Source organism: Drosophila biarmipes, chromosome 2R, assembly GCF_025231255.1.
Source record: "Drosophila biarmipes strain raj3 chromosome 2R, RU_DBia_V1.1, whole genome shotgun sequence".
In the NCBI taxonomy this organism is placed as follows: Eukaryota; Metazoa; Arthropoda; class Insecta; order Diptera; family Drosophilidae; genus Drosophila; species Drosophila biarmipes.
Window position 1 is genome coordinate 3,861,379 of NC_066615.1, and position 14,447 is coordinate 3,875,825.

General features: G+C 45.9%; 2 protein-coding genes across 2 annotated transcripts; both read right to left on the reverse strand.

The window, feature by feature from the left end:
- Positions 1-4,888: 4,888 nt before the first annotated feature.
- LOC108029720 (uncharacterized) lies at positions 4,889-13,063 on the reverse strand. The gene is given in 7 exon segments (XM_017102198.2): positions 4,889-6,329; positions 6,380-7,285; positions 7,366-8,199; positions 8,256-8,475; positions 8,616-10,086; positions 10,601-10,864; positions 11,075-13,063. Coding segments are annotated over 7 exon segments (6,744 nt in total). The 5' UTR covers positions 12,886-13,063; the 3' UTR covers positions 4,889-5,091.
- A 598-nt stretch (positions 13,064-13,661) lies between these two features.
- LOC108029445 (neo-calmodulin-like) lies at positions 13,662-14,363 on the reverse strand. The gene has a single exon (XM_044092091.2). The coding sequence runs from the start codon at positions 14,359-14,361 to the stop codon at positions 13,795-13,797; it is 567 nt and encodes a 188-aa protein (XP_043948026.1). The 5' UTR covers positions 14,362-14,363; the 3' UTR covers positions 13,662-13,794.
- Positions 14,364-14,447: the final 84 nt, after the last annotated feature.

Consider the following 14,447-nt stretch of genomic DNA (forward strand, 5'->3'; position numbering starts at 1 on the left):
CTTAAAACATATTGGTTGACCATTTTAATAATTATTTTTTAACGATGGAAGTAAATTTAATATGATCTTGAGGAAGAGAACTGGCCTAGTGTTATGAATATTAATTGACTATACACCGTTGAGTAGTCTATTCAATGCCTTTACTTGTCACCCAATTTATCACCATTTTCATTTTCCCCACAAACGCGTTCATTTATTCTATAAGTCAATGAATCATTAATTTTCTGAACATTCCTAATTATTCAGCCTGCATGATCGTCGAGTAATTACAGGAAATCCTTTTCCTGCCGCGCACTAAAAAGCATTTACATGTTTTGCGGCTGACACGCATGCCAAGCGGTTTCTGGATATCTCTGGGTGTCCTTTTGTGGGGATCGGGACCGAAGCATATGGCATACACTCTGTGGGTCAGCCATGTGTCGAGAGCTGTCAAGTGCGTGCTCGAATCCTTTAACTCCTCGCGTGAAGCGGGATCATGCCGATGATCCAGTTACGCCAGCTTACTTGGAAATTTTACCAGCAGTTGCAGGACCACGCCCCGCCCACGGGCACGCGTACGCCCAACAAGGTGCGGATGGAGGATCAGATGCACTCGAATTGCAGCGCAGATGCTGCTCCTCCTCTTTGAAGCGGTGTCCTGTTTCGATCTCAAGTGCATCTAATGGCTTGTTTATCAGCAGTTGCCGAACGCCGGCAATAATTTGAGTAGGTACCATTTTCCTTAATTGATTGCGGCGTCGCTCTAATCATTTCTGATTGCGCTGCGAAGGACGAACCCAGATAAACACGCGGAGAAAAATGACTTACCTCTGGTGAGAGCTCAGACACAATTAAATGTTTCAAACATGGGATAGGATACTTTTAAGTAAGTTCATGGAACTTTAAGGTACACCAATTAAATGCTGCTAACTAAAATGAAAAGAATAATAGATTGAAATCATTTGGGTGGTGAACTATAGGCTAAAATTAAATATTTTTTGAGAACGGGTATATCTTTCAACATTTTTCAGTGCATTTTCGGCTTATCCCTGGCTCATCCTGTCCACATACGAGCCCAAGCCGAAGCAGCTGCCTTGCATCCAATTGCACCGTTTTTCTCTATTGTCTGGCCAGGAATCGGAATTTGAATCTACGCATTAGGGACGGGTATCTCGAAAACGATAAGAATCGCCTTGGACAGGATGTGCAATGAATGTTGCCAAAAAGAATATTTATACGTTGGAAGGAGAGGCCTGAAAAGGATGTTTACTTAGGCGAACGTACGTGACTCTGTGAGGTAATTTCCGTGTGTCCGGCTGATAATTGCCCAAAGGAATGCCTGGATATTTGCTTAGCCTTGTTGATTTTCAATTACGTGCCCGGGTCCGGATTGTGTTTGTGCATAAATTGCCGGCAGAGGAAGTTGAACCCCCAAACACGATCGGGCACGATAGTTAATGTACACTTATGTACTCATACATCTGGCAGCTGTAAGGGGATCGAAATCGGAATGGGTAGCGTGTGCCGAGGAAATATATCAAATTCCCCAAAATATCCATCCAATTCTCGGGGTGTCGCCAGCTATTTATAGAGATAAGCCACCCCCGAACTAAACGATTTACGAGCCATATATATTTTGGGAAATTTCCTCAGCTCCATCTAGGGATCCCGTTCACAGTCATTAAAGGCCTACAAAAAATACAGAACCTAGATGCAGCGAATGCAGAATAGGATAGTAATTTTAACGATCGCACAGAGGGATTTCCCCTCCGGAGAACTAATCCCAAGCAGCTTCCAGTTCGTGCTCGGCGTTTTATTGGCACTTTCCCCAGACTATAAATCAATAAACAGATTGTGTGGCATCTTCCGTCATAAAGTTTTCAGCGTTTTCCTTCGGAGAATTCTGGCGGGAGGCGTAGCAGCTGTCATGCTTTCCCCGGGTTTCCTTGGGTTTTCCGGGATTTCTCAAGTTTCCAACTGAAATCTTATTACGAAAACGTCCAAATCAATCAGTAGAATAATAATAAAACCAAATCAAGTAACCGTAAATAAAAAAGCTGGAAAAATAAGACCCGCTCGTAAAGAAACAGGCAGACCCCAACATCGCATCGAAAATGCCACACAGTCAGCGATTGTACACTCCCAAAAATACTTGTTCGAAATATTGCATTGAAATTTGTATTTATTTCAAAGTATAATCTCTTATCTAGATGTAAGCAATAGTTTTATACATCATATTTAAAAACAACTTTAGTTTAATATCTACTACAAATCTGGCTTAAGTACTTTCCCACAGAATATGTTTGAATTATATGCTTGACTCTAAGGAAGCTAAAGATAATTTTAGAGAGCTAAAACTAAACTATTTCTTAAAGGTAACCTCTCACCGGAATTTCTTGTGTGTGCAGAAGAGATTCCAAGGCAATATCTGATGGGTATATAACCGGGAGCTGAGAAACCGAGTGCTGAATACCGGAGACAATAGGGCAACAAGCCGCAGCCGACTTCCGCTTTCGTTTCATAAATTCGGATTAAGGCATTTTCAAATGATAACAATGAAAGTAAATAAAGAGAACGGCGGTGAAGAAATGCTCCGTGAATCTGATTAACGGCAACAACACCATTGTCGACAATGGGAACTTACAAAACGTGTCACGTAAACGGTTTGTGGTCCAACCCACCGGGCAGTGAACTAACGAAAACCCACAACAACATGCCCCAGAACAATGCACGCATAGAACACAGGGAGACAGCAGACAACTGGTGAGGAAAGCTCAGCGGATTGTCTCCGCAGGGAGGTCTCTAATGAGGCGACGGTTCTTTGTTAGTTAAACCACTTACACAGATCCAATCCGATCAGCATTGTAGGCGGATAGCCTCGAGGGGAAGTAGGATGTATGTAGCTATGTATGTAGGAAGATAATACTTATTAATAATAAGATTAAGAGTACTGCACCTATTTTAGAAGTGCTAATAATTTCAATGTTTCGATAAAGGGAACCCATGCTTTCATAATTGATTAGGTTAATATAAGTTTTATAAACAGTACTTATACAGTACGTACTCAGCATCGATATTTTCCATTTATACTTTATGTTCAAGGAAGTCTGAATATCCTTCAGATATCCTGGCAGGGTCGTTTAGAACAAAAAGAAAATATTTCAATAAAAGTTTATTAATTGGTTTTAATTTTTTCCTCGAGATTCGCACCTGGTATGTAAAATCCAATATTTTAAAACGATACCAATCTACTGCCTCAATTGAAACTGTAATCTAAAAAGAACTAACGGATTCAGTTTGGCAAAGACAAACAGAACAAAGGGCAGATAGCAATCGACAACTCATAAATACGTGCATCCGCTGAATGAATGGCTCGGCGCATTTGCCAAATATTTGAGCCTAGACAATTGCATTTCCTGCCCAACCGCCTGCTGCCCGCATCCCGTTCGCCAAACAACACATGGGATTAGGTCCTGCTGCAGGAGCTCAAGACCTGGAATCATCTGTTGCCCAAAGTCGTGAGTGAGGGGCGAAACTGAAGGCTTCTCCTGAGCGGAAACGGCCACCGAGCAGGGAAGGCGCGTACTCTGTACACAAAACAGGAGCTGGGGCAAAGAAGGACGTGGAACGCAAGGAATCGTAAAAACAAATGTTGTCAAACAACAATAACAAGGAAAAGGATGTCCTGCCGAGCGAGGAAAGTGCGTAGAATATGCGTTGCAATTAACATTTATGCACTGTGCCAAACGAAACTGATTTCATGTTGGTAGGAAATATTTATTAAGTACGTTACATTTTACACTTTTACATTATTTTCAAAAATCTGGGACTGACGCCTAAATAAGCTTGCGATTCTGATTAGGGTCGGAAATGCTACCTCTAACATTCCCCGAAACGCTTATAATAAGTATAAAAGTAAGAAAACAAAAGAAAATTATATTGACGGTGCAGCAAAGTAGAAAGATGTTTCATAGGGAATTATTTCATTTTACTGGTTATTTTTCAGAGTGTACCCTTCCCGACGTCCTCTCCGCAGGACATGTGGCAAGGCAAACCCAGCGGGGAAACCAAATTAGATTCTCGTTTCGAGGCAGTGTGAAATGCACGCAGGAAGCTGGTGCAGCAGGCTCAATTTGATTCTAGTCCCATTGTCCGTTCACGTCCCGTTCAGGTACTCCCAAAATATTGCCGGTGATTAGTGACTTTTGGTCGGTGGCGATGAGGAAACGCCTGCGGCGTTAATTGTTTGTCCCGGCTCTTTGCTGTCCACGTCTTTTGATTCGCACCGCCCTAAGCGGTTAATCTGGGCCACAGGAAGCGGAAACGGCAATGCCAACAGACGGAAGGCGGAAGCTGGAAAATCCGGAAGTTATTTGGAAATTTGCTGGATTGATGCAAACGAAAGAAACATAAGTAAACGGATTAATATATATGCAGCTCTTTGTATGCGGCGTGCATCAATAGAACTAATAAATGCATCCAAGAGTTTTAATTTAGTTTTTAAAGCGAATCGTACACTCAGGGAAAACACCGTGCTCAAATCAAGTACAAACAGCCTCGATTTAGGAAAAATTGCATGCCTGTTATTTAAGAACTTTCGTGCTCAAAAATTCTAATCACTTCTTGGAATTTTATGATAAGGCGCATAATAAGGTGCACAACGCAATTGCACAATGTTAATGCCCGTGAGCGGCAAGTCGTAAGTAACTTAAAATATTAATATTAATTATATATATCTCGTTTATTTCGTTTCAGCGTTCATACGGACAGACAGACAAACAGACACACATGTCTAGATCGACTCGGCTAGTGATCCTGCTCAAAAATATATATACTCAATAAGGTCGCAAACCCTATTAACTTCTTTCAGACGATTCTATATACCCTACTAATAGAGTAAAACATATGATTATTTTGGGGTTCATTGTTGACTGGCTTATTGCACCTGTTAAATACTGCATAAATGGTGAATATACTTGAAAATTTTGAGAACTAAAACTATAAGCCACTGAGCGTCCACCGAGCAAACTTATGCACTTTAAAGATCGAAGGACACCCTCATAGGCCTTTGATTCCCTACAGTGCATAACACTCGGGGACGCGTTCCGGAGCTCAGAGCCACTTCTTGGCGGGCGTTTCATAGTCTGCACATCCACCTCTCTTGCGGCAGGGGAAGCTGGGTAGATCCTGGGCATCGACCATGTCCACGTAGGGCTTCTGGTGTAACGTCACTCCGGCGGCAGTGCGAACGAGCCTTCGTCGAAAGTTCGTTCCCGCCAGGAGGTAATTCACGGGAAACTTCAGCATTCCAGGTCTGTAGTGGGCAATGGGGCTGAGGCCCAGAAGGGTGTTCTTGCCGCCGGCTGTACTTCGATCCTTCCCGACCCCTTTGCTTCGATCCTGGCCTCCCCCGCAACCAGAACATCCAGGTGGAATATTGGCGCCACCGGCATTTGCGCCGTCGGGACAGTCCGCGGTCCCTCCCACTTCCTGCCACTGGCGACCTTCACCCTGGTTGCACTGCTGGCAGCGGGTGTGCCGCTGTTGGGGTCGTTTGTTTTTGGATGCTCGGCTGCGACTGCGTCCATCGCCACCTCCCGACTTGGAACAGGGTCCTTGACAGACGGACTTGCAGCCCTTGCCGCAGTCATGGGGCTTCCGCGAGCAAATGCCCTTGCAGTCGTTCTTGCAGCGATGTTCCTCGCAGTTGGGCAGAAAGAAAGGGGGCTTCTCGAAACGATCCTTGTTGCGGGAGCCCGCACTGACCGTATCGGCGTTGGAGTCCATGCGGAGCGAGGAATCCTTCGACAAGGGGTGTGCCACATGCTTGGTGACCTTCAAAAGGGTACTGTCTAGGGAGTTCACCTTCGAAAAGGGAGTGGATACCGCACTAAGTTTCGCTTTGCTGCTCCTTGCGGTTCCCAAGACGCTTTGCCCTTTCACATTTGCGGCACTCTTCGATACGGAATTTACAGTGGGTTCCACACTCTTACTTCTTTTACCGCGTTTCTTGGGTTTTTTAGCCGTTTTCCCTGGGTTTTTGGCCTTTCCGTTCTTTTGGTTCTGCTCCTGATCCTTGACCTCATCGTCCCTGCATCGATTACTAGTAATGAAGATCTCTAGGGCCTGGGCAATGAGCGAGGCCAGCCTATCCTTGGTCTCGAAATCTTTGCAGTTGCAGTTGCAGGCCGCACTATTGGCTTGGCCGTTGCCGGGAGACTGACTCTCTGTGTACGTCTGATTCTTTTGCTGATTACTGTCCCGGGAGTCTTGTTTTGGGTTCCGATCATTCTTAGAGGGACAGTCGTAACTGCTGCACGAGATGGAGCGATACCCGTCTTCTTCAAATCCTATGAAATATATTTCAGTTAAAGCAGAATCCAAAGCAGCATGTACATACCATCCCTGGGGTAGTAGGGATCCATTGGCCAAGGACCCATGTCGTAACCGTAGTCGTATCTGTCCTCCCTTTCGGGCTCGTACCCGTACCCCTTGCGATTGAGGTCCAGGTATTCGTAATCTATATAGCCGGTCAGTGGATTGTTTTGATAGCTATTCGGTTGGTTGGGATAGACGTTCGGATAGCTGTTGTTTTGCAGGGGCATATGCGTTTGACCTCCTCCACGATTAATGGCAGCTGTCAACTGGTCGATAAGGGCATGATTGTCGCAATCTTGGAGCACAATGATATTGAAGGGCTGATCACCCTGCTGCTGGGAGCCAAAAGGGGATCCGTTCAACTGTTGCCATTGTCCATGTGACTGAGGCGGGGGCTGATCCTGTCGATAAGGACACGGCCGTCCTGCTGGCTGACATTGTCCTTGGCACTGAACATAGTAGTTATCCACGGCCGCCTGGATCTTCTCATTGCAAGTGCAACACATACTCTGACCTGGCTGACGAATCTCTTCGTGTCCGCAAAGCTGGCAAACGGGACAGTTGCCGCCCATCCGGCGATACGAGGCTGGGTCAAGTGAAGACTTCGACGATTCTGTCATCTTGGTCTGAGACGTCACCACATCCGGAAAGCTTTCCTGTGACTCCAATCGCGACTTATCCTGTTCCGAGACATCGCACTCACCGGCGCATTGGGTTACCCTCTTACGGCACTTGCAACCGTTGCACGGTTGTACTGTGTAATCCTGGCATCGATCACAGTTCTTCAGGACGTACATATTCTCTGGGGCCTTCTGGCTACCAGGACACGAGCTTTGGGGGACAGGCCGAGCCTTGAGACAGACATCGGTATGACTATCCTGCGAAAGATCGGTTTGACTCCCGTGACCCGCACCATTCCTTTTCTTCCCTGAACTCCGGCAGTGGCTCATAATTTTTTTGTTGAAAAAATGTTTCATCTCAAAAAGGCTCTCGACTCAGACTTGAGACTCGTGGCCTATGCGTTTGCTTCTACTGGCTTGGCGGCTTTATCCTTTGAGGCCGTCCGCTTCTTACCGCGTCCAAAAATCTGGCGCCAGCTCCAGGTTCCCAAATTGTCGTTTCCCTTCACGAAGGGGTCCCCAAACACCCAAGCTTGTAGTTGACTTAATCTGGTATACTTCATGGGCAGGCCCATTCCCGAAGCTTTTCGCGCCTTAGGCATGTCCTGGACCTTCTCCCCTCTTTGGTGAATTGGACTCAAGCGATTCTGAGACGAGTCCCTCGAATAACGCACTTTGAGGAAGCTTCCTCTGTAAAAGGGATTCAATTCGGTTCCTAAGTAGGAAGCTCCCCGGCGACTGGGTTCCGATGCCTCCGCTTCCATTGAGGCGGGAGCTGAATAAGCTGCTGGTATGTCTGGGGGAACAGGCCTAGACCTATTCGATGGTGCTGGTTCAGCTCGATGGGAAGGGGCTGGTTCCGATTGAGCTCTGAGGGAATGCGACTGTTCCTTAGGATGGGAAGAATCCCTATAGGTCTCATGATGTCGTGAGGAACTATGTATCTCTACAATTGGCGATACAGCCCTAGTGCTTTGCTGCGAAGGAGTTACTTCTCTCTCGGTGTCCCTCCTTTCAGACTTTTGGACCAAGTTTGCGGAGGGAGAACGCGTTTTAAACTGCGGGGTGGCAGCTGGTCTTTCACGCTGCTGACCGGAGGTGGATGGACTTGCCCGATCTTGGTCAGAATAGGAAGGGCCCACTCTACTCTGGATCCTTTTGTGCCCCGTTGTCTGCGAATGACTGGGCACATTTTGAGCTGGGGTAGAAGACTGTCTGATACCTAAAAGAACGAACTTCACGTTAGATACGGTACATCAGCGCCGTGGATAAACTAACCTTGTCTGAGGCTTGACGTCCGTAATGGCGCCACCGGGTTGCCTCCCATCATCACCGCCTTAGCCCTTCTCTTTAGGCTCGTAGCAACAGTGCCAGTCATGTAGTGAGAGTTCCGGCCTCCCTGGCAACGCTTCTTGCAGCAAATGGTCAGCTCGTACCTAGTCTTGGGCACTTTCCTGGGTCGACATAGCCCCAGAGTCTTGTAGATAATGCGGTTGCTCTTTTGGAGGAAAAGGGAGTATAACAAGAGGTCAAAACAAACGTTATCTGATACCCCGTGTAAGTAGCAATTTTAAGATCAGTCTAACGAAATGTATGTTTATGAAATGTTTTTAGATAATAGAGGTATAAGCATCTTACACTCGCAACGTCCGGTATGGAAATATTCGGCATCATGGGCAGTAGTCCGCACATGGGGCAGCATTTCTGTGCCACCGAAGAGACATATCTCTTTGCTGACGCACTTCTCTGTTTTTGGGGCTGCACCTTGTGGCATTTCGGGCAAAGTTCTCGGCATGATGCGCATTTTCCGTTCTCTGGGCAATTGAAACGATAGCTCTGTACTGGTTTTTCCACCAGGGTTTCATTGGAGCAGACCGGTGGTCCCTTCCGGGAACCACTTCGACCTTCAGGGTTGGGTTTTCTGCAACTCGCAGATCGTGCTCTCCGCTGGACTGGATAGTCTTCACTGTAGCTTTCGTGTGGCAGATTATTGTTGCACTCGCAACTGGAGCGCGACTGCACCAAGGGATTCCTAAGGACCTCAGTCCGGGAACGACTGCCCTCCACGTAATCGGTAGGTTCACCGCTTTCTTCATCGGAATAGCGATTGCAGGCACTACATTTCCTTTGATTGCTTTTTCTTGAGGAACTCGTTGATCTAGTTCTGGGTGCAGGTTTTCTACAAGTGGGTGGTGGCGTGGCGGCTAGACACCTTCTCTTGGGGGTGGGAGGCGGAGGTGATCCCGGAACGTGGGACCGAGCGTGACAACGAACAGAGCAAGCATGAGCCGCCTGAGTCGGTTTCCTCTGGTTATAGCTCTTATCTGGTGGGCTTCTTCTCCGGACTTGCTGCCTTCTTGGCGATGATCCAGCCGCATAGCTGCATTCGGAGGACTTTCTCTGCAACCGATTGCTCCTCTGGACAGGCTGTTTCTCCGCCAAAGATTCAGACTCACAGCTACATTCAGAATCCTTTTTCTGTAAGCGACGTGTTCTCTGGCACTGACGTCTCTCGGGCGAAGATCTGCGCTCACAACTACATTCTGGATCCTTTCTTTGCAACCGATTGGGGTTTTCCGCGGGAGAGTCACTATATTGTGGTCTGTTCAAGACAGGATTTTTCTTGGGACTTTGCTGGAACTCCCTGTATTCCATATAGTGAGAGGAGGGCGTTCTGTAAGCTCTTCTGCCAGAGGGCGGCTCGCTGCTACAGTCATTTCCACCTCGATCCTTGGGCTGAGATTGGGTTCTACCCGGTGGCACATAACATTGATTGCCTGGCGATGCATAGCTTTGAGGCTGGATATGGTCATGATATCCGGTCTGATACTGAGCGGGTTCACAACGCTCATAATTCAGGTTACAATACGGTTCGGGGGCCTGTTGGCAATTGTTCTGCCCCTGATAGGGTCCCCGATATGGACAGCTGGGAGCGCTCTCTCCCTGATCTGGAATCTCACCACTCCGCACGACTAACGGATTGCGCAGTATATTGTAATCGCAGTCCCCGCCTGAAGCCCTCCTTCTCCTTTCCGGTATGAGGGTCAAGCCAACAAAATGAGACCCGAAACCAGTGAAAGACACACTTTCCTTTAGTTTAGTTCCTCGACTTTGCTCCTTGGTAACATCGTTATTATCGGTGCTTGTGCTCGTTCCACTGGTATCATTTTCGATGGTCAGGTATTTCCGGGAAAACTGGAAATCTGGAGCTGCCATCGAAGGCAAACGGCTGTGCTATTTTCGGTTTGATTTTGGGTTCGATCAGCTGGACACATTCAATTTTTTATATGAAAAACTGTTTGCTTAGAAATTAGGTACACCCCGACATATTTGGTGTAGAGATGACGTTTAAATCGAAGTGAACCATTTAAGCCAAATGTCTTTTATTGGAAGCTGGAAAAAATTCTCAGACCAATGACGAAATATTGGGACCAGCTTTGTTCCCCAATGAAATATATATCCTTGGGGAACAAAGCTGGGCCTTGGTGTTCGCCAATGGTCAGTAAACAAAAAAGTTGTTTATGTCCTATATCTTAGAGCTAGTTTGGTTGATTCCCGATAAAGTCAGCATGCGGCTATAGGCCTTGTTCAAAGCTCTGGCGGTCATCGGAAGGTCCTGCCACAATTGCCAGCTACGCTTCTCGTCGAGTGCTGATCTTATGGATCTCTGGCTTCGCAACCTTACCGCCTGTTTCGTCGAGGAGCGGGAGCGAGCACGAGATGGGTAGCGGGTGCGGTTCGGACGACATTGTGGCTTAGAATAATCGGGCTTGGGCCAGTGAAGGGGTCTTCTCATCGGGAGCTGAGTCTGCGTTGTGGTGTACGGAATGGAAAGATCACGCAGCCGGGGATTTAACCTTTTCCTCGAAAGTCTGCGGCGTCCTTGTCTAAGGAAAATACGCATAAAACGTCACTAAGGCAAATATTGGAAAATTCTTGTGGTGACAATAAACCATCTCGAAATTTGAAAAAAAGGTGTCTGAAAGTAGGCTCCAAAAAATGTATGTCCACGTTTAGAATATATCGTAATTTACTTTCAGATACCTTAATTTTCAAACTTGTCAATGATATTGAAAAACCGAAAACTTTTAACTAACTTGGGATGCTCTGTCTGGTATACATTGTCACAGCGCTTGACGTACTCAAGAATCCCGTCATTGCTCGCCAATTTTGGATCACTGCTTGAGTGCTCAACTTTCGGTTTGACGGAACTCCAGTCCTCGTCCTCCTCGTCGGAGGTAACCATCAAGTACACGGAAAACTGCTTCTGAAGCCCGTCAGCACCGGATCCTGCCCTCAAACGACTCTTCTGCTCCTTATCTCCCTTCTCACTTTCCTTGGCCTCACACAGGTGGGCTACCAGTTGCATAAGCGAGTTCCACATGGGATTGCCATCCAGTCCTTTCACTTTTTCATTTCTCAACAGCTCATTGATGTTTAGTTTTCTCGATCCCTTACTAGTTGCTGAAGTGGCTGATATAGCTTTTTGTGGTCCATGTTTAAGAAGACCACTGAGAGGGTCCAACTTGGTGTTTGTGGCCTTGTCAGTCAAAGTTGTGCGACTTTGAAATTGAGTTGACTGATTTTGCTCTGTGGTTAGAGTTATCGTGCTATCGTTTCCCAACTCCTGTCTTCCGGCTTGACGATCAAGAAAGCCCCTCGAAGATGCCTTACCCTCCCTCTTTGGGGCCTCAGACTTTTCAAGTTTGTTACTCTCCTGTGTGAACTTTTCACAGGATAAGCTCTTCGCCTTTGAGCTCCCAAATTGCTTGGGGTCCTGCGTCCTGTTTTGCGAACTTTCTGATTTTATTTCGGAATTCGCAGCCGAATACATAGACGTTTCTGTATCAGAATCCCTGCTACAGCCTTCTATAAAATGGTTTACAAATTTGCCGAAGTTAAAGCTCCTGGACTGATCTAGTTGAAGCAGGCTCTTCCGGTGTTGTTTCCTTAAATGGTTTTGGACTTGCAAGAGCTGTTTCTGATGGAGATTCTCTTTATGCTGGAGCTTCCCTTGATCTTTCTGATTTAGCATAGCCTGATGCTGCTTCAGAAGCTCATGTTGTAGTTGCAATTGCTGCAGTTGCTGTCGTTCTTTCTTCAGTGCATTTAGCTTCACTGTCCTTTTTGGCTTTGGAGGACTATCGGGTTTGAGTTTTATTTGCTCCACTATAGGTTCTTGGTATCTGGTACGTGGGTCCGCTGTGCCTTTGATCGTCACTCTTTTCGTTTTATGCGGACTGAAGGTCTGATGATCACTTCCGTAGTGTCGGCCAAATCCAATTTTTGAAGAGTTCTTTAAAATACCAGCAGGAACTGCCTTCTGTTGTTGTTCCAGTAGAAATTGCGTGTGTTGCTGCTGCACTAGATACTGCTGATGTTGCCATTGCATTGGACTTACTGCTCCAGGATGGTCGAAAAAGCTTCCCTGAATGAAATGTGGTTGTTGCTGCGGTGCCGTGGGTGAAACTTTTTTTGGTGCTGCTAAATTTCTGAAGGCCTGGTTTTGGCAGGCCGCCAAGATGCAACCTGGCTTCATAAGAGCCGCCTTGGTAGGACTCTGACTTGGACAACTTCTATTTCCTGCGTTCTGATAGCCTCTTTGAAACTGCCTTTGCGGATGGTGCTGTAGACCATAATTGGGGATGAAGCTGTGCATCGGAACGGTTTCCCCGGGCGCTTTTATCAGCTGACGACGAAGACGACTCAATTTCCGGCTGCTCACTTCCGGCGGAGCAATTACCGCCATGCGGGGCATGGCGCCACCCATTTTGTTGCACACGGAATGCCAATACTCCGGCATCGAGGCAACCAAAGGTGCTCGGACAAACTGTCGATGCCACAACTGCTGATATGCGTTTATCGAAGCCTGCTTGGCCGAATTTGGCAGCACCCTCCTCGGAACCATTGTGATTTTTGGGAACTATGTTGTTGCGCAGGTGGAGTCGCTCTTGAACGGCTGAATCGGAAACTTCCTGCTGGCTAGCTTTTCTGTTGGGTAATTTTTTTCAGGTTTATCTGGGGCTTGTGGGTTCATTGAAAATTTTGGGTGCACCTTTTGTGCCATATTTATTATGGGAAAAGCCCTGACAGGGAAAATAAGGCCAGCCTAGTGATGTTCAATCTCGGTGGACATTGTCCATCATAGACAGTGGCTACTCCCAATGGAATGGATACTTATGTATAACTACCTAAATTTAGAGATACCATGCGTATCTAAATTACCACTTGGCTGCGTTAAGCAGAGTCAACTTGAGTGTCCACCCGTCTATCCATTTGCCCGTATGAACGATGAGATCTCAGAAACTATAAAAGCTAGAAAGTTGATATTCAGATTCTTGATTTCTGCCTACCGCAAGTCGGTTTCGTCAGGGGCCATGACCACTCTAACGCCCATAAACCGCCATAAAAGACCGACTAATGCGTTTTTCTTTTTAATTTTCCGAGCGTACTGGCATTTTACAGCCTACACTATTCTAACTTTACATTTGTACTTTTTATTTAGTTTTTAAATATGCTGCTTATTCGCTGTTAATAAGTCAAGAGAGTACCACTACATTATTTACATTAAACACAAAAAACACTCTGCTAATAATTAATACCTTTGAATGAATATTCACAAAGCCACAATTTCCTATATTCGCTTTTATTGAGAACCTAAAATGCATTAAAAGCACTTCCCGATTTAAGTTTGGACAGCTATTGCTAATTATTTTAAACTTTACTATTTTTTATAATGAAAACCGCCATATTGTATTATTAAAATTCCAGGTAAAATAAGTGCTGTAGGTCAAGCACAGGGAAACTAAATCTTATATTATGATTTATAGGCGGTATAAAAATCCTTCCAGGTAATCACGCCGTCCCCATCGACATCAATCTGGTGAAAAATATTTTCAAACTCTTCGTCACTCATCTTTTCGCCTAGATTGATAAAAACGTTGCGCAGCTCGCTCTGCGTTATGTTTCCATCTTTATCGTAATCGAAAGCATTGAAAGCAGCCTTCAAGAAATCGACGTGCTCCATTATTTTATAGATTTTGGTCATCAATTCAATAAAGTCGTCAAGTGTTATGTACCCAAAAAAGTCACCCTCGAGTCCTTCGGAATATCTGTAGATTTCACACTCAGTGTGGTTTTGGCCGAGTGCGCGCATCACAGTTCCTAAATCTTTTGGGCTGATTCTTCCAGTCTTTTCGGGGTCACAGAGCGCGAATGCTTCGCGGATCTCAGCAAGATCATCTGCGGACAGATGGTATTCGGGGGGATCCATTCCGGCAGAAGAGAGTTTGAGGTGCTTTGAAATTAAGTCTGATTTTTCACAGAAATTTCCAAAATTATTGTTGTTTTCGGCTTTAGTTTTGTTTTTGTACTGACCTATCATAAACGTCCCATAAGTTTATTTCGATAAAGGTTATTTCACCGGCTACTCAATAATATAATTTAAAATTAATATTTGTGCAAACATAC

What these genes read in the sequence shown, in the direction of transcription:
- LOC108029445 (XM_044092091.2), bottom strand. Translation starts at nt 14,361, where the DNA reads ATGATAGGTCAGTACAAAAACAAAACTAAAGCCGAAAACAACAATAAT.